We start from the raw sequence: 20,288 nt of genomic DNA on the forward strand, positions 1-20,288 counted from the left end.
CTGGACTTCGTCGTCGCAGCGCTGTCGTCATCTGTTTAGCTCGCCTCTGGCCCACCTATATCAGATACACCGATGTGATTGGTGCAGCTCGGCTCCAAGGGCATGGGTAATGAGCATCATTACTGATTGCCAGAGTGACTCGCTGAGCAAATTCAAACTGTGCTCTCGCGAGAACTCTGGATTTCCGGGGTAGCAGGAAACAGCACTTCAGAATGAAAGCTCTGTGCCAGATATTGACTGAATTTTAAAATAAAGTGTTCTTTTTACAAACATGACACATTTGCGAGTTACTTGCAGTCTATTTAGAATGGACTTGCGACCCACTTTTGGACTGCGACCCCCTGGTTGGGAACCACTGTCACAGACTGACCAGAAGATTGACAATATTCTCAGCAGATTTGCAGTCATTCGTCAGTGGGTGGATTTTGCTCAGTTGTCATGGAAAGGGCTAAGATATCAAAAAAATGACCACTTGTTTTTACATGGCTGAAGTTCCATGGCTCAGTCATGAGAAAACAGGTGGTGAGTCAGTGTGTGTGTGTGTGTGTGTGTGTGTGTGTGCGTGTGTGTGTGTCATCGTGGCAAAATGTGGTTACTGGTGGCACCTACTGTAGCGGGAACTACCATGAAGGTGGTTTTGCCATGTGACTTCTGGTCTGTCTGTCTGTCTGTCTGTCTGTCTGTCTGTCAGTTGCTCCAACTGTACAAGAAAGAGTCACAAAACTTAACAGGTGTGTAGATGAGATCAATTTGAGGGCCAAGCCAAATTTAAAAATGGATTTGGCACTGGAAGAAGCGGGGTAAGAAGTAGGGAAAGCATCTCCATAGATATAAATGCCCCAGCAGATTGACCCTTCTCATTCATTACCTTTCTTTGGCTCTTTCCCCTCATCCTCTCCTTGTGAAAGTCACCCACTTGTAGACACTTTTTATGACCTATGGACTGAGCTGAACAATATAAAATCACTAAATAATTGTCTTAACCACATGACATCAGCTTTGGCTGGCACAAGCACCTCATTCCTCAAGTTGGCTTGCAGAGAAAATGTGACCAAAGGGCAACAGGTAGGAGTAATATCATATGTGGGGAAGGAGAAAAACATTGATTACAGTTGATTAACTTAAAAAAAATAGTTGGCAAAGAAATTATTTACTTCAAAAAAATGTAGAATTTAAAAAAAATGCAACTATTAAGAAAGAAGTAAAAGACAGTCTTTTTCTTGTGCAACCAAAAACAAACAGTAAAAAGTACCTGAGGTAATTTATAATTAGTTACTTTCCATCTCTGGTCTGGAAGCGGGTTTCTGTGTGTAGGAGTTCATTTATTGCCAGTGTAGGAAGTTTAAATACGTCTTGGCAGTTTTTAATTAGTCTGTGGGTGTAGTATGAGTGTGTGGTTGTGTGTGATGCTAATTAAAAGTGTCCTGTCTCAGTGCCTTTGTCTCATATATAAGACCAACAAACTGAGAGGTTGAAAGAAGACAGGGAGAGGTGACACACTGACTCTCAGTTTCTTTCAATTACTGTGCCAGTGTCTCTCTTACACTCCATTTCTATAACGCTGTTGTTGTTTGGTTCAGATTCAGTTAAGACAGAGTCTTGGGTAGAGATGATGATGATGAGGATGGTGATGAAAATGGCACTGTGGCTTCTTTGTCTTGGTCTTGCTGTGCCCTACACTGCTGTTGCTGCTGCTGGACCAGGTAAGCTCTGACATATTTATCTAACCTTCTTCTGATTATGATCTGGTAGTGCACCTGCTGTAGTATAAAATGTCTACTAATGAAGCTATCATATCATCTAGTGTGCAAAATACCTTGTCATGTGTACACTGCACCTATAGCAACTTGCAATCACATTTTGATACAGCAAAATGTACCTTTTAATATCTTGAAATTTCTCATAATGCACATGTAATACCTTATAATGTTAAAAAAAAATATCTTTTAGTAACACACCTGCTATGTCTCAAAATGCCCAATAAAAATGTTTAATACTCGGTCTATAGTGCCTTGGGATGTCTTACAGTCCATTTGATGATACCAAAGTAATGATGCCATATAGGACACTTACAGTGCTTAACAAATTAAAATTAAAGTGTGACTGAAATCACACACACACACACACGCGCGTCGTCTCTCTCCAGGAAGCTGTGTGGGCCGTTGTGGCGAGGCTTTCACCAGAGGCCAGCAGTGTACCTGTGACTTCGGCTGCCTGCAACACAATGAGTGCTGCCCAGACTTTCACGCTACTTGCACCGCTGGTAAGACACTCAATAAATCAAGACAGTACATTTTTATCAATTCATCTGTGCTAATTTGAAGGATAGAAGGAAAGGACAGATAAGTATAACAGGTCAAGGAAAAGAAATGCAGGCAATGAGAGTCTTGGTTTATGGTGATTAAATACTGCAGCATATGCTATATGCTTTCATCTTAAAGCTGCACAAATATTTATTTTATAATATCCAATAAATTGTTGCTTAGCTCATTTATTGTTTTTTATAGAACTACTGAGCCTCTTTAAATTGTTGTTTGGGTTTCTATGAAACTCTTAGCATCTTTAGCTTGATGTATTGATTTCTATTGAGCTGTGAAGTCTCTTTGGTTTCTAATAACCTCGAAATCCTTGGCTCATTGTTTTGGTATTACAGCACATTTAATGTATGTTTCACTGCTCTCAGTTTCTAGCAGAATCAGGCAGCTATTTTTTTGTAGCAAACAAGCTGTAATAAACTCAGTGTACAGTATCCCTGCTCAGCATTAAATGGCAGACAGACAAAGTTACTAACTAGACTGTGGTTCACCTGATAGCTGTAAGCTCCAGATAGTTTCTTAGGATTTAGAGGAGAACAAAGAGAGTGAATTGGATGGGAATTTGTCAGGTAGCTAAAACCAGACTCCAGATGAATGCTTAAGTTGCTGTTTGTCTCCTGGATGTGTAAATGGGCAACTGTTTGCTAAATTTCAGTTTTGGACTATGTTGAAACATGCACTCTGCTGTGTTGATCTGTCTGTTCTCAGCTCAGTCCTGTCAGGGTCGCTGTGGTGAAGCATTTAGGCGCGGTCTGCTGTGTGAGTGTGATCCACAGTGCATCAAGTACAACACCTGTTGTCCTGACTACCAGCTACACTGCGGTAATGGCCAACAACCACAACAACCACAGCTACAACACATACACACAGTGCCCCGCTGTGACCTAGCAACACATACACAATTATAATAAAGTTTAAAGACATAATGAAGCTTAAAAAAGTTTGTCTCTCTGTCCACAGATGCCAGTGTGTCAGTTTCACACACCAGGACTTTCCAGCCTCTGAGGGCTGCAGCTTCAGGTTAGCACCCAGCAGTAACATCTAACTAATGAGTAAAAGAGCTTTGCTTTCTCTGCCAGTGTAGCTTTTATGCTGGATTTGCTATCATTTACCAGATTCATTATTGTTCTTTGAATACAGTAACCAATCAAATCCTTATATTGGTACTTAAACCTGCCATTTATAGCTCATAAATACTGTCAAAATACAGAAGCTGTGAGACAGAAGATGGAAAATGGAAAATTAATTTGAGTTGAAAGAATATTTTTTGAAAATGTACTTAATGAGCTTTAATGAGCCAACACAAAAGGCTTGGGTAGACAATATATGGGGCAGCAGTAGCTCAGTCCATAGGGACTTGGGTTGGGAACCGGAGGGTCGCCTGCTCGAGTCCCCGTCCGGACCAAATATGGAGCATGGACTGGTGGCTGGAGAGGTGCCAGTTCATCTCCTGGGCACTGCCGAGGTGCCCTTGACCAAAGCACCAAACCACCAACCGCTCGGGGCAGCCCCACCCTGACATCTCTCCACCTTGTGCATGTATAGGTCCTGTTTGTACATGTGTGTGTCTTTCGAACTTGTGTGTAATTGACAGCAAGAGTGAAAAAATTGAATTTCCCCTCAGGGGGATTAATAAAGTATGTTAAATTATATAACTCTAAACTTCACACTCCTCAGCCAAGCTTGAAACGTGTTGCAATACTGAGTAGCTGCCATTTTATGTTCCTGATGAACCAACTGCTGTTGGATAACAGGTGTGTCCTCACAGTCTGCATAAAACTGATATCTTTCATTTTCCCCCATTATTTTCTCCTCCTCAGGAAAACAGAAGCTAGGGAGGAGCTGGAAAAGATCCAACAGTGAGAGTGAGGAATGGTACACAGGTAGATGTTGTTTTCATGTTGAATTTGTGTTTTATTCAGAGTGAGAACAAATCTTAACAATGGGAAACAGCTATCTGCTCAGTCCAAACACAACTACTGTATATATGCCAAACAGCACATATAATTATGATATTATATCTATTTTGTTCTAAAGGATGACTTTTTTGTCTGTGTCTGACACTGAAATCAGTGACCAAGTGGCGGTATTTGACAATTTTGGAATGAGGAAGGATGTAAAAACAGCACATTGTGGTTTTACAAGGGGTTATGTGCCAGTGGATTTTGCTACTGTTGGATAAAGCCAGGCTTGGCTGTTGTACAGACGTGTGAGAGGTATTGATCCTCTCATCAAACATCATTAACCAATAACATAATAGCACATTTTTGCCTCTGGGCTCTCTAACAGGTTAATCTGACCATGTTGATGAGGCACTGTTTTAGGGGCCTCTATCGGCAAAATTATATATAATGTTCATAACTATGTTTTTATTAGTGTAAAATCACCTGAAAATAAAAAAACATTGTGTTTTCATCACCTTAGAATAAGCCGCTTATATCTACATACTGAGATTGTCCTTTACTACAGAGTTCGCCATGTTCTTTCTACAGTAGCCCCAAACGGACAAACCAAACACTGTCTCTAGATAGGGCCACTGTAGCTACATGCTTGGCTCATGGGAGAAGTTTCCGTTCTGCAGCCCTACCTCTAGATGCCATTAAATCCTACACTGAACTGAATCTCTAACCACTGAGAACACAATACTAGTGTTCATTGTTGATGGATTGTAGCAAACCTACAAAACATAGCTGTGGATGTGTCTGTCAGTTTCTGTATTACTTGTATTAAATAAATAATGCAGTTTATTATGGTCATTTAAATTCATATTGTTTTTTATGTAGTGAGGGCTCTCTGCTCACAGTACGCTGGGGGTCACTGTCCTGGTGCAAGGGGCCTTCTTCTTTTAAAATGTAATTTCTTCCTAAAAGATCATTTTGTTTTGACTTATTATGTAAAACATGAAAACCTTCCTGGTTCTTTTTTTCTCCTGTAGGTGTGGGTAACATCCCTGTTGGTCGACTGCCAGTGTCCATCCCCTCCACTCATAGCGAAGTTCCAGCTTCACCAGCACCTGGCTCCTCTCTGCCCCGCTACAGTGCTCCATCCCTGGACGGCAGTGCTCTTGTCAGTCCTGCTGGTGATGGAGCTGTTAATGGCAATGTCCACCTGCTGCTGTCGCCTAAAGGAGTGGCTCCATCTGGGCCAAGTAAAGGTTAGTTTGACAGAGATTTAACACATCATTTGTTAAATCTGATTTAACTTAAATTACATTTTTGGTCGGCACAGTGGTGTGGTGCGGTGGTTAGCACTGTTGCCTCACAACAAAAGGGTTCCAGGTTCAAACTGGGGCCCTTCTGTGTGGAGTATGCATATTCCCAGTTGGTGTGGGGGTTGTTTGGCTTCCTCCCACAGTCCAAAGACATGTGAGACCATAAGGACATTAGGTTAACTGGTGACTCTGAATGCTTGTAGGTGTGAATGGTTGTTTTTTTTGTGTGTGTCAGCCCTGTGATAGTCTGGCAATGTGTCCAGGGTGTATCCGCCTCTCGATTTGTTATAAAGCACTCATTGTAACCCAAATAAGTAAAATTAAATTAATAATAGTATTTATTGCATTTGACCACACACTTTAATAACTATTTTTGTTCGCAGTAGTTCCAGCAGCAGCTCTCAGTGGCCCAGCTGGCTCCAGGCCCAGACCCAGCACCCTGCAGGATGTAGCCCAAGCCTTGGGTCTCCCTGTGGTGGAAGGAGGATCTGAGAGACCAGGGACAGGTAGGACAAGTGTATGCGTGTGTGTTGCATTTTGACCAAATTCAGTCACTTTTATCTTTACATACATGATATTAGAAATATTACAAATTTTTATATTACATATATTTTTGAACAGATCAGAATGATCTTCTCTTGACACATTCGGTGTCTAAAGTCGTCAAATACCACTGATTGGTCGGTGCTTTCTGCATCAGACACTGACAGCACCAGTGTATAACGCCGCCAGATGATGTCAGCGTATGGATGTTGAGCCAAACCATGATGTTTTTTTCTGAACCTAACCACATGCATTTGTTGCACAAGGAACAAGTAAATACACGGTGTTTTTCCTGTACTGACTGTATACATCTAACAAGCAAAAACTGTACATTTCCTGTGAAAAGGGAGGTGAATTTTGAAAGACACAATGCATTTTAACAGGCGTAAATTGACACAGCATCCCAGGACGTCAACAACAGACGCACCCAGAAAACTTAGCGTGTAATATGTAGACATCAAAAGTCCACCACACAACTGATGACATGTAATGAGTTGGGAGTAAGAACATGTTGCTGTATCAGAATGACTTTTTTTGTTTGACTAATAATACTAAAAATACTGAAAATTCAAATACATGAAAAAATCAAAATTGACTAACTGGGCCAATAAATTGCAGACGTAATAATGGATTTTTAGTGTGTCTGATAAATTGTGTGTGTGTGTGTGTGTAGGACTCCTTGCTGATGTCAACCTATGCAGTGATTCTCCCATTAATGGACTGACAGCTCTCAGCAATGGGACCATACTGATATTTAAAGGTCAGTCATCCAGATACTGTTTCTAGTGTGTGTAATGACTCCAGTATAAAAGGATATCCTGCAAACACAATATTGGGAAGAAACACATATTTAAGCATATAAAGTCAATATTGTGTTTATATATTCTTTATGATTTGAGTGTGATGTGTAATAAACAGATAATGTGATTCTGTGAAGTCTCAGAGTGTCCTGTGTGAGCTGTATCACCTATATGTGTGTTTCAGATGAGCTGTTCTGGGCAGTGGACCCTGTCAGTCACTTAGTTGGTCATCCACAGAGCATCACAGACACTCTGGGTGTCCCGTCTCCCATCGATACTGTCTTCACACGCTGCAACTGCCACGGACACACCTACATCATCAAGGTACAAATATCACTATATCCCAATATACAACCACTGTGTCAGTACTGCTATGACTCTTACTATAACTACTGACACCACCAGTGCCACCACTGTTAAGAAGACTAGAATAATACAACAAAAATTTCTGATACTAGAGTTTAAGTATTGCTCCTATTCCCATCACAGTGACACCAAATAGAAGAGTCCAATCTAGAATAGTCCAGTTGTTGGAGAGTTCAAATCTGAAAAAAAAAAAATCCCATAGTTTCTTTCCAAAAAATGGAAATGCGACATGTTCAGATCATTTTGTGAGCAAATATGTTGCTTTAAATTTGCAGTTATTATAGCACAGCTATCGGGTAAATCTGTTGGACATCATTCTGGACAGATAGTATTTTGGGTGGGCACCCTGTTATGAGTGGCTATCAGCCTTATAGATATGGGTTAGAAGGGGCCTGCTACACCTACTAGTAGGTTCAGAAGGCCATTATCAGGCTGTCAGCCTTATCAGTTTTCAGTGGGAGCAGTTTCATTAGGTTTAGGTTTCATACGTAATCTGTGTATCATTTGTTCTGTTCATATTCAGCTGGGAATCCCAAATTGAAAAATGAAAAAATAATTTGTTGATGTTATTTATATATGACTCCAACACACACACAAAAAAATAATAACAGCTTGTTTTTTTGTACTTTGATTATATGCTGAAGTCTACAATAGGAATTGAAAAAAATGGGCCATTAGCCAAATATGATTTTGATATTAAATCTTTCCAATTTGTGGGACTATGAAGTTACTGACTTCTTCATGTGTTGCACTTTTCTGGACATTGGGTTTGTGCATCTCACAAACTTTCACATACTTTCTCAAATAAGCTCCCTCTGTGATGATGGAAGTCAGTGCGCAGTTACCCTCTTTTTCACCATCTGTCCTCTTCATCCACTGATCTAGGGAGACCAGTACTGGCGTCTAGATGGGAACATGGTGATGGAGCCGGGCTACCCCAAACCTCTGGCCGCTGAGTTCCCAGGTCTGACAGGAAGCATCAGCGCTGCACTGGCAGTACCAGCAACCACAAGTAGACCAGAGACTGTATACTTCTTTAAGCCTGGTGAGGAATACAGAAAGACACAACTAAACTGATAAACAGAGGGACAGAGGCACGGTCTAGGGCTGGGAGGAATTCACCTAAAGTACAAGATGCTGAATCCCAAGAGCAGCTAGTTCCACACAACAGCTAACAATCAAGGCACTAAATTTATAACTATCAACTGGCGACCAGAGCAGTCTGGTTGTGTGAGAAATATAATCTCAACTCAAGGTCCACTAAACTTGCATTTTGTGGCTTTTAACTACAGCTCACAGTCGTCATTAGTAAATGACGCTGAGTGCAGTTTGGTGGGGTAGGCGCTGTTATTTTTTTGACACCTTATATTCTCTGTTGAAGACAGTGAGATGCAGTTGGGAGGTCTGAAAAAAAGCTAGTGAGTGGACTTTTAGGTTGAGATTACTTTGTCACACACACAGTGATACCAAGGTCCAAACTGAACTTTCTTGCTCAAAACAGTGTGGTTGTTTGTTGTATTGGGCAGCTCTCAGTACCTGTGTGGCTGTATGGATGTAAAGCAAGGAGCTCTGTCATCTCTATAAATGAAAAGAACAAACTTGCACGTAGATGGACATACAGTGTGTCTTTTTAATGCTGTTTGAGTTTATGGACATGACTGACAGTAGCTCTCTGTGTTTGTCCCACAGGAGACATCATGCAGACGTTCACCTTCCCACCAGGCAGCACTCCCTCCTGCAGCATTAAACCAAGGAGCTCCTTGAACAGACGGCAGGCTGGTCAGTAGCCCACCGAAGCATTTTCCCCAAAATGTTAGACTGTTCCTTCAAACCCCAGGGAACTGGTCAAATGAAAATACAGCAGATTTTGTTGTAGATGGCTAGTTTAAAGGCACAGTTTCTGAATACGAACTGTGTGCATTTCTCTGTGGACTGAGTATTTTGATATCTTGGTATTTATATAACACTTATACCTGCTTTATTTTTTAAAAAGAAATGGAAATCTGACTTTTCACAACATGAGACCTTTTTTGGGGGTTAATTTATCAATTAACTAAGTAGGCATGCACTTCTTAAATGTACTTAAAATGCTTGTTTTTATTTCTCAAACCCATAAGTTCTACTAAGTGGAGAGATCAACATCAAACTGTCTCTGAAGGGATTCCCCACACCCGTCACCTCAGCTCTGTCCATGCCCAGCCCTCTGAGGAGTGACCCATATGAGCACTACATCTTCTCCGGACGTAAGAACCATCCTGGTTATTCTCATTAGACAGAAAAAAATAGTAGTTTACCATGACGACTGTGAACCACATATAGACTGTATTTCTTGTGTTTTAATGCAGGTCAGTGTTTCAATAAGTCTCAGAGGCATTCCACTCCACCAGATGCTGATTTGTGTATGAGGTGTGATTACTCTGGTAAAGTTTATCTGAGCTGAAATCATTAACTCTTCTGTCTTCTCCACAGCTCTCTTCTTCAGCATCCAGATTTTAGGTGACCTGCCAGCACTGGCCAAACCTGACCCCTTGGCAGTCCTCGCACCCATGCCCATCCTCAGCCCTGTTGTCATGGCTACCAACTCTGCCAACACAGCTGCTCAAAATGCTAACCCTCCCCTTCCAACCAACTCCATCAGAGTCTGGCTGCGCTGTCCCTAGGGACATCCTGATAAGGTGACAGAGGCCATGTTCTGGTCATTTCTGCAACAGCACAGCAAGTTCTAGTGAATAAAACGTGACAACATACTATTTCTTCTGATACATTCATATCACGATTTTCAATTTATAGAAGTACATTTTTCATGCAATGTTGCCAAAGTTTTAGGGCCCCTCTCTTGCTATCAAACCATGCAACTTTCAACTGCTAAAGACACTTAAGAGCTCAGTTCTACCGGAGTAAATGCTTTTTGAAAAGTTGCATTTCCTATGGTTGTGTAGTAGGTGGAACTAATTCACTTGGAGGAATTTTCAGAATAACCTGTTACTTTGTTCAAGTATAAAAAGTGTCATCCATTATTGTGTTTAGGGCTGTAATTAATGATTATCTTTATGTTAAAAAGTTATTGTTTTAGTCAATAAATAGCCAAAAAAACCCAAAACAAAATAATTAAGAAAAGAAAAATTAAAATAATTCAATATAAAACTGACCCCATGGACTAGCCAACTGATAAGAAAAAAAAAAAAAAAAAAAACACATATCGCTGCTACTCCTTATTCAACTTTATTATTAAAACAAGTGTATTAACAGGCCAAGGACAGAGCAAACTGAGGATACTAACAAAATGGCAATGCTCTCATGAATACATGTGAAACTAAAATTACAACAACTAAAACTCACTGGATTTCACAAACAATCTGACCTTACATATCTCAGAGTAAGAGTCGCACACATAAAAAGATGTCATATCTCTGTGTCATAGTGTGATTATTGATTTTGATTGGACTTTATTGTGAATACTGAATGTCTCAAAATTCAACAAAAAAAAAAACAAAAACAAAGGAAAAAAGCATCATCTTTTCATTTTCTCATTGGATGAGACAGCTGAGTTGCTACTAGTGACGTCGTCATTAGGCGATGCCCCCTCTACCCATGGCTCCGCCCCTTCCTCCCCGAGAGAAAGTACCTAAAAACAGTCAAATGTGGGGAGAAAGCAGTTTAGAATTAATGATCAAAGTGTTTCATTTGATCCTACAGTATTGTTGTTCATGTTATTATCCCCACAGGATCTGTAACCATGTGTATGCTGCTCTCTGCTTTCTGCATTTCAATAAACAGCTTCATCATAACCCTTTGAGTGACTGGAGTTTATTCTGCTTGTACAACAACAGTGATTATCAAGTGGATTTTTAAGAGATATTTCACAGCTGGAAAGATGGTCTGTTCATAAAACTAGGCTGTTTATGCAGTACAGATGCAAATACTTTTGAAATTGGTACTACATGACCAGAGAAACAGAGGAAAAGGGCTGTGGCATTTGCTTTTTCTCAAGAGGTAGAAAACCAACAACTACACCAGGATGCACTGTGCTGCACAGGACCAATAAATGCTCCATCTGGTGGGTGACCTAATGTGAATTGAGGAGCTGGCTAGCAATCACAAGCTCACAACTAAATAGTAAGGTAAAATATGTTTCTGCAAACATTTGAGGTGAGAAATAGGCAACGCAGTATCCGAATCTTGGTCCATATTTGATCAGCACTGCATAGTTTTACAGGTTGAGTTCAGTTTTTTCAGCCTCTGTTTTTACAAAAAAGTAAACAGTATGGCGCCCACTTCCTGTTCACAAAATCTTGTATTACAACCAAACAGAGCAAAGAATATGTTTCCGAAGTAATTTTAGGAGATGAATGGGCAATGCAATGGCAGTGAGAGGGGCAGGTTCTCTCTCCTGATCTGCTTCTATACTTTTTCTATCCATGGTAGTTGCAGGCATACAAAAATGAGGAGGTCGTATCCGTAGTTAAGGCAACAGCCTGAGAATCAGTGAAAATCTGCCAGATGATGCCAAGTTTCCCTCGACTAACCCTGCATAATTTTCCCGAACACACTGAAAGTTTAGTGATCCAGCATTGTTTTAGTTTCTTACCTCTGCGGCTGAGTAACGTCCTGGCCTCGCCCCTCCCTCCTCTGCTTCCTCTGCCTGACAGGCTGCTCATCAGACCGGTCACTGTGCGCCGCTGAGCAGCACTGCTGGTGTCTATGAAGAAAACCAGAGATGAGTAGTGAGTGCATTTTAGACTTGCAGTGACAAAACACAAGCTTGTCTCATCAGGACATGCTATATACATCAACACACTGACATCTGTGAACACAAATACAAAGTACAGTTGTGGTTTCAGTGTTTTGACCTATGGATGGAATAAACAATTCATATGTAGAATTTTATGTTGTTGTTATCCTAAATCCTGAAAACAGTGCCATAGCAACAACCAATGCAGGTGGTTGCCTTCAGTTACATTTCATGTGCATAAAGAGAACCTAGATCAATATAGAACATTTTTTTCAGAAAAACCTTTTCACAGCTGAAGGGCTTGAGGCAATAATGTAGAATATAAGTGACTGGTGAGGATTGGCAACAAACAAGCCAAACTTCTTAGGTAAGAGTTTGAAGAGAGGAAGGTTATACAGATAATTATCTCCTACAAAGATGTAGTCATTTATAGAAGATTACACTGAATGAAGAGGACTGTAATGAATCTATGTAGCAAGTTGGTTGTATGATAATGATGAGTGACCTCATCACCTGCTGACCTGCTGCTGTAAAAACTAAAAGTTAAAAGCTGAAAATATTAAATAAGCAACTATTTAGATCACTTCAGTTAATTTCAAGCCAAAAATGTAATGGCTTCACTTATTAAAAAAAAATAAAAAATTCTATACTTTTCTTGATGTTATATGATGCCAAACTGAACATTTTTGTGTTTAACTGTTGGTCAGGTAAGACAATTTAAATATATCAATCGTAACCATAATTTTTGACACTTTTTTCAGGAAATTAATCAGTCAAGAAAATAACCATCATATAAATGAAAATAATCATTAGTAGCAGCTCTTTTTTCATTCCAGACTTCCAGTCCATGACAACTAAAACAAGTAAAAGGTTGTGTTGAAGTGGAAGCTAACATGTAAGAATGAGAAAAAGGCACCACAGTCCTGTGACTATAGACGCTTAAGTTTTGTTCACAGCATTGGCTGAGGGTTCCTATAGAAAATTAAACTGCTAGTAAACAGAAGGAATTACCAGGGTCCTGGCTGGTAGATGGTAGTGATGCATCATCACTCTGCTGTGCTGCTGACTCCATGTCTGTTTGGCTCTCCAATGAGGATTCAATACCAGGACTGAAAACACAAATACTGCACTCAAAAACAAATACTCCACCCTTAAAGTGATGTTTGGAATATTCTGATTACAGTTAAATAGTACACAATCCTTCAACACAAATATACAAATGTCCACGGATATTTTTGAAAACAGAGAATTTCCTCAACGCTTTAGCTTCTTGTCTACATGCAGAGTTTTAAGTCACTAAAACATAGACTTCTGAAAACATTGCATTGTGTATTTCCATTGTTACTTTGTGTAATGAGCATGTGCCAACAGAAAACAACAATGGCTGACTACCACCTTGTTTACATTTTACTAGCACTGCTTGGTCTTATGACAACTTTACACTTAAACTCTACTGCTGCGCCACTTACAGGACAAACTGAGGTGTCTGTGGTGTTACTGCTCCACCTCAGCATCTGCAGTTTAAACTCCACCAGAAACAACAGTTTTGGACAAGGCCCAATCTCAACCAGCAGATGGTGGAACAATTTCAAGAATGGGATTGTTGTTGATGAGGAGTGGAATGAAAACAGGACATCACTTGTATCTTGGAGTGAGCTCTTTGTCCTTAAATTGAACGGGAATCAACATTGAGGAGATCTCCAGTAGGTATTTTGAGTAAATTAACATAGCCAGTTCACGCTATGACCTCTGCAGTGAGGAGAGACTGCTTAGGACTGCTAACACTAGTGAGCATTGGGAGTAGTTTTTGGGTTTTAGTGTGAATGGACATATTTTGTAAAGCAAATGTTGTGCAGTCAGAAATTTATTGTTTTAAATGAAGAGGCAAAATATCCGTTTTCAGAAATATCTGAATGTGTGTTGACAGGGCCTTAGTCATTTGCTTTCACAACCAAGACAAATCACTCAAACCTCAAACCTCTTTGTCACATTTCTGCTTCTCTGCTGACATCAAACCTACAGATTACGTCGCCTTCTGCAGTGCAGACTGATGCAAGTTTTCCAGTGTCAGTCTAACACCTCAGGCCTGACTCACCCCTCTCCTTCCTGCTCCATGAACACTTCATCTCCATCATCTGCAGAAGAAGCCATCCCGGTGGAGGCGGTTACCATAGGAACCGACTGGGATGCCATGTTGTCACCGCTGTCTGAGGGGAGAGACTCTGTGAAGACCGTCACTGATGGAGACAGAGAGTCACAATGTAGCATTTGGAGTTAAAACTGAGACATGTTGCACTGTCATAATGTAGAGTGTCTCACCTGGTGCAGCCACTTGTAAAGGTGTGGTGGGGACACTCCTTCCTCCTCCATCTTCATCATGAGCGGCCAGGAACAGTGGAGACTCATACATCCCCAGACCTACGCACACAGTACATAGGATTAAGGGTTAAAAAAATGGATGAAATGTTTCAGATTAGTTCAGGTGTCACTGCGTGTGTGCGCATGTGTGATACCTCCTTGAGAGGCCAACTGTCCCAGGTCAGAATGTGAGGCTGATGTCTGAGGCAGCAGGTCTTCTGGTGGTCCAAACCTGAACCTGGTGGACAGACCTGCTACCTGAGGAGAGCTGAGATCAAAGATAGACACGGAGGCAACAGGTGAGTCACAGTTCCCACTGAGGTTTTCATGAAGCATTCTTCCAAGATTATCAACATACTCTCCATAGCTAAGTTTAATATTTTATTTTTTCAGTTCAAGTTTCTTTTCTAAAGAGATAAACTGTTTGTTTCCACCCTTGTTAGCCTGATTGACATCGAGGGCTCATTATTGAGCTGTTTTTAATCTAAAAAATCGTTATTGTAATCGCTCGTTAGAAAACTACAATGGTGACGAAGCAGGGGCCATTAAAAGTAAGTTTCTGGACTGCAGTGCTAAGGAGATATTCTGTAACAGTTAATATAGTACTTTAATGTTGTATATAACATTGACAGCCTCTGGGGTTTTAAAGTGTATAAAATAACTTACACATTATTGGATTGGTGCATAGACTTGCATACTCATCGATTTCTGATCTAGCATTTCAGACAGGATGGGGGACATTTCCAATACTGGTATAGGTATTAGATCAACTCCAATGCATACTGAGTTTCCCCAAGGAGATAGCTAACTAATTTCTGACATGTAGTACAGAATAGAGTGTGGCTACCCGATCCAAGCCCGACGGGTCCCGACGGGTCCCGATGGTACCCGACGGGTCGGGCTGGGTTCAGTCAAAAATGTATAAGTTGTATTTGGGCTCGGGTCGGATTCGGTCAGCTTTCAGTGAAAATGTAGTGTAAAAATAAATAAAATCCTATTGTCTGTCCTGTTTATTGCTTGGGGACTGTTATTTACGTGACAACACTTGAACAGAACACACACACACACATTGGCTGTTTCTGCTGTTCATCTCTGAAGCTCCAGAGACCATTCTGAGTGCTCTTGCAGTCAGAGGACTGTGTATGTAGCTGCGTGTGACTGGGTCAGCTGTCTGCGGCAGCGCCAATAGTTCTGCAGCAGTTCGATCAGTTTGTGGTTCTCCTGACGGACCAGAGCACAGAGCTGGGATGCGCACACTTCAACACCCTCTAGCCAAGCTCGCAAACCTCCGCCGGGCTCCCACACACTCAGCTGCTTGAGTGAGAACGGCTATTATATTTTTAACTGCTGATGACACTGCGTAATGTGTGTGTGTGTGTGTTTAAACAATCTACTAACAGAATAGCACAAATCAATACCTTTTTACAGTCATTTACAAGGTGTAACCGGGTTAAATAGCCTGTAACCATAACAACTGTGTGACACAAACTCAGTGCTTTAGTCATTAAATAATGTCGGGCTCAGTTCGGTTTCGGACATAACAAAACAGAATGACTGTTGGGTTCGGACAGGTTCGGGTACTTTTCTCTTGGGCTCGGTCGGATTCGGACAGAAATATGCAGCCTGTGCCGCACTCTAGTACAGAAGTGAGTATTTTTCCTCAGATGGGCACCTGACCGTGACTGACACGACTTAACCATTGGAAAATTCCCCTGTTGTTTGTCACATTCACACAGAATCAAGCACACCTATTTATTCATGGATATTCTAGGAATTAAATGAACACTTAATTTTTCAGAGAAGTGTATTTTTACACTGTAGTCTTTGTGTGTGTGTGTGTGTGTGTGTGTGTAGATCTTACTGTATAGCCTCAGCAAAGCCATCGGTGCGGTGTGGGACCACTAGAGTGGGAGTACTGGGAACCATTCTGTCGTCGTCATCAAAGAAATGTTGCTGCAACACACAAACACACTCACTACAGATCTACTTCACACGCTTTGTACACACAGCGAACCTTCTTTAGACTAGTAATACATACAGGAAATGTTTAACACCATTAACTCAAACATATAAAGTAAAATGTGATCCAACTCTTTAACATTAACAAACACACTATCTCTTACCATACTGCCTATTCCAGGAGTTAGTTGAGGTCCTCGTCCTACCGATGGTCTGCGCAGCTGAGAGGACTGTCTCTGATTAACAAACACAGGTCATCACTGTCAGAGCAATTTATTCAAGAACTTATATTCCAGGAAGTTTTCAAGGCAGTGATCTAGAAGAAACTCTTTAAGAACATTTTAAAAACAACATCTTAATGGCAAAAATGTAAAAGTTAATGTATCATCCTTCACCATCCAAATTGTCTCTGATGAATGGGCTAAAAGTCAACTATGTGGATGTCTGACTAACTACAGTGTGTTTGTCAACGACCGTTATTTTAAATCTCTGAACAGGTAACTGCCCATGTAATAGGGGTAGGAATCACCAGAGGCCCAACAATAGGATGTTATCACGATACAATATTATTGTGATTTTAAATGTCTTGGCATAACATATATTGCAATTTATTGCAATTCGTTTCCTTTTTTTAACTGTAAATAATGTCCCCATAGGTAAAATTGGTCAACATCTGTTTTATCTGACATATGTGTCAGCAGCGTGTTGTAAATAATAATACATGACAATAACATGGCAATAACAATCATTTGCCCGTCCTTGTTATATGGTGGCTGATCTTGTCCTCTGCTTGGAGGGTAAAGAGATCCTGGACCTCATTGTTTTCCCAATTTGCAGACATTTTCGATCACTGTTCTTCTTTGAGTTAGCTGCTAACTGCTAACAGATACTATTTAAATCTTTCACGGTGGGTCGCATGTGTAACACACTGTCAAAATGTCACACTCACTCTCCTGGCTATCCACATTATACAGACGAATATTTCGGCAGTGTTACTACCTCTGATGCTGCCTTAAAGGTGAGACAACTCCCTCCATTCTGCGATTGCACCTTTTATAAAGCATGGTGAGGTGGCATAACGGTGTAAAATTCACGCCATGAAGATGAAGTGTAAAAGTGGCTTTAGTCGACTAAAACTTAACAAAAACAAGACAAGACGAGGTTGACTAAACATGATTAAAAACTAACGAGGACATTTGACACAGGACTAAGACAACATAAAAATAGCTGACAAAATGAACACTAGTGTGTACCTGTGTGTGTGGGGGTCCCAGCTCCGGAGCTGGAGGTTGGATGTAGAGCCGCGGTGGGAGTGGGTGTGGGGGCCTACGTGGGTGGGGCAGGCGAGGTGTAATGGAGGAGGAGGGCGAGGGTGCAGAGGAAGAGGAGGTTGGGGGGAAGTGGACAGGGTCTCTGGGGGGGTCAGACTCTGATGTGGCGCTGCTGCTGCCTTCATCTGAAAGAGATGAATGACTCACATTAGATGACTTGAAAATGGGGAAGGATGAAATGAATGAGAGAGTAGAGAAGGTGAGAGTGTGAGAGAGTAGAGAAGGTGCTCACTGCTGTGTGACGCCTCAGACGAACGCTGCAATTCTGAAGAGGCTCCACACACGTTCTCTTCAGCGCTGGTGGCCTCTGATGGCTCATCCTGCCCTTCTTCTCCTGCCTCCCTGCTCTCTTCATTACTCTCCTCACCTCCTCTCATCCCAGTGTCACCAGCATTATCATCTTCATCCTCCTCCTCTTCCTCCTTATACTGAGATAAATACAGAAAGCTAGGTTATTTACTGCAGACAATAAATCAAAGCTGAAAACATTTTTGACATGTTAATAAACAGAGCATCACCCCCTCTTCTTCTTCTTCTTCCTCTTCCTCCTCCTCCTCCTCATCTTCTTCTTCTTCTTCTTCTTCTTCTTCTTCTTCTTCTTCACCTTCATCCTCCTGCTTCTCACCCCCTTCTTTGCTCTCAAGGCTATCGCTGTCTGTGTCTATCACAATGACGTCCCGAATAAGAGCGGAGCCCTGAGAGGACATCTGATCAGAGGGGACGGACTGGGACACGCCTTCTTCCTCGATGTCCTCATCATCTTCAGCTAAAACGGGGAAACAATCCTCTGGAAGCTCCTGCAGCCGAAAACATGAATCCATTATTAAGAATTTCAAACAACTGCAGGTGGTCTTCAGGACTATCATTTTTACAATCCAATCTCAAACAAACACAATCATTTCCCTGGTAGTAGTGAGCCATTAACTTACTGTGCAAGCTTATAATACCGTTATCGACAACTACATTGACTCAAGTCAAGTCTCTGTGTCATCTAGGGCTGCAACTAATAACCATTTTCATTACAGACTTAAGGTTAGCTTTGCACTTTCACTTCATTTATGTCAGGTGTTAATATAAACATAGGAAACTTTGCACTAAAAAGACTAATTTTGGAAGATATCCACTAGGGCTGGGCCACTGCCAATGGCTGACAATCATCGACCACTGCGCCTAACATTATGATTAAAAGTCCATGATTTATTAATGGTGTGCACATTAGAGCTCTGATGAGGCCCAAAAACATCAGGCCTGACCCTACATGGACCTGCACAGTTTCTGCCCATGCCTGACCAGAGCACAGTCAATGACAGCAGTCATGGGCCTGAGCTTGATTAAAACCCCTACTTTTAAAAATAAATTATATTTGACTTCTTCTTCTCTTCCACATTTCAATAGCCTGTTGTCCCATGCACAGGTTTGACAGAGAGGGCTGCACCCTGCCATGTGTCTAGTCTATGGCGATACAGTGCTCAGATGATGATCACTACTCTGCATCTTATGCACATCTCTCCCACTGGTGGAGAGGCAGAAGCAAACACTGCCAACCAAGTCACCTCGCAGCTGCCCTCTGTCTCTCTATCTCGTTTTCCATCCCTCTCTAACATGCGTTTTCTTTCTCTCTCTATCCCCCAGTTCTCCTATATTGCTCTGTTGTTCTGTCACATTCCCTCTCTCAGTCGCAGTCCCCCACCTTTTCTCTGTCAACGACAAAAACAGGTAATTTGGTGAAAACCTGACCTGATTCAAGCACAGGGAAAGATGAGAAATTACTGCCTGGCCCGACCTGAACCCGGTGAGTAGGGGCAGGCCAAACTAGGTTTGGGCAGAGAAACAGAGCCTTAGTGCAGATCTATTTTGCAAGTGCAATTGAAGGTGGACACCAGGTGATAAACATATAGCACCTTAGGCTTAAAAATGTGTATTTTAAGGAGTGTCAGCCGGAGAGTGCAAAAAAGATGAATGGGTTTATTCTACTTATTTTACTAGCTTCTTGCATAATTGGTATTTATAGGAAAAGTAAGGAAAGATGGGGTGAATAAATGTGGAGGGGCTGTGAATGCATTCAAAAGGCTCAAAAATAAAAACAGAATAAAATCAATAAAAACTGATATCCAATATACACTCATATAAAAAGTATAAAAGAAAGTATGTAAAAAAAAAAACTACCTTTATAGTAATAGCTCATATGAAGGTTACAGGTCAGAGGTCAGACAAACTTTCCAAATGTGACAACAAGGTGGATACAAAACAAAGATTGTCAAAAGACCCTGTTTGGTTTAAATAAAAAATATACAAAAGATAATGGGAAAGACAGAATGAATTTTCCCCCTTACATTTGTAAAGAAATGAAGAAAAAAAAAAAGTTTAGAAGAAAAGAAAAAAAAATCCACCAGAGTCATGTGACTTTCTGTATACAGATAATAATTGTGGTTGATACTCCGCCATCTTATCTCAGCTTCTCTTGCCATTAAGAACCTGGACCCAAAGACTTTTTTAGTGTTCAGTGGATAAGCAAAATTGTTGCAGACTATTATTTTTTGAGTAATCAGTTGGCACAGCACTACGGATTACTGTTAATTTATTATGCTGATCTGTTCTGTACGACATCTATTACACGTCTGTCCATCTTGGAAGAGGGATCCCTCCTCAGTTGCTCTTCCTGAGGTTTCTACC

The 20,288-nt window shown here is 41.0% G+C and overlaps 2 protein-coding genes across 3 annotated transcripts in view; one reads left to right on the forward strand and one right to left on the reverse strand.

The window, feature by feature from the left end:
- Nucleotides 1-1,506: 1,506 nt before the first annotated feature.
- prg4a (proteoglycan 4a) lies at nucleotides 1,507-10,295 on the forward strand. Its single transcript, XM_078172910.1, has 13 exons — nucleotides 1,507-1,703; nucleotides 2,147-2,263; nucleotides 3,024-3,137; nucleotides 3,276-3,335; nucleotides 4,136-4,198; nucleotides 5,251-5,469; nucleotides 5,910-6,032; nucleotides 6,743-6,829; nucleotides 7,054-7,193; nucleotides 8,121-8,280; nucleotides 8,925-9,014; nucleotides 9,353-9,478; nucleotides 9,705-10,295. Exons 1-13 carry the CDS (start codon nucleotides 1,610-1,612, stop codon nucleotides 9,893-9,895), a joined length of 1,584 nt encoding a protein of 527 aa, XP_078029036.1. The 5' UTR covers nucleotides 1,507-1,609; the 3' UTR covers nucleotides 9,896-10,295.
- A 141-nt stretch (nucleotides 10,296-10,436) lies between these two features.
- LOC117271880 (nucleoprotein TPR) overlaps nucleotides 10,437-20,288 on the reverse strand; it is a 41,910-nt gene continuing 32,058 nt past the window's right edge. The window contains exons 45-55 of one of the 2 annotated variants that reach the window (XM_078172908.1): nucleotides 18,134-18,412; nucleotides 17,848-18,043; nucleotides 17,538-17,740; nucleotides 16,449-16,520; nucleotides 16,187-16,278; nucleotides 14,481-14,593; nucleotides 14,287-14,385; nucleotides 14,063-14,174; nucleotides 12,979-13,076; nucleotides 11,824-11,934; nucleotides 10,437-10,860 (exon numbers count right to left, since the gene is read on the reverse strand). In XM_078172908.1, the coding sequence (XP_078029034.1) occupies nucleotides 10,805-10,860; nucleotides 11,824-11,934; nucleotides 12,979-13,076; nucleotides 14,063-14,174; nucleotides 14,287-14,385; nucleotides 14,481-14,593; nucleotides 16,187-16,278; nucleotides 16,449-16,520; nucleotides 17,538-17,740; nucleotides 17,848-18,043; nucleotides 18,134-18,412 (1,431 nt within the window). In that variant the 3' untranslated portion in view covers nucleotides 10,437-10,804. Of the gene's footprint in view, nucleotides 10,861-11,823; nucleotides 11,935-12,978; nucleotides 13,077-14,062; nucleotides 14,205-14,286; nucleotides 14,386-14,480; nucleotides 14,594-16,186; nucleotides 16,279-16,448; nucleotides 16,521-17,537; nucleotides 17,741-17,847; nucleotides 18,044-18,133; nucleotides 18,413-20,288 lie in introns of both variants that reach the window. The other variant, XM_033650402.2, reaches the window with a different exon arrangement.

The sequence above is a fragment of the Epinephelus lanceolatus genome, chromosome 12 (assembly GCF_041903045.1).
Source record: "Epinephelus lanceolatus isolate andai-2023 chromosome 12, ASM4190304v1, whole genome shotgun sequence".
In the NCBI taxonomy this organism is placed as follows: domain Eukaryota; kingdom Metazoa; phylum Chordata; class Actinopteri; order Perciformes; family Serranidae; genus Epinephelus; species Epinephelus lanceolatus.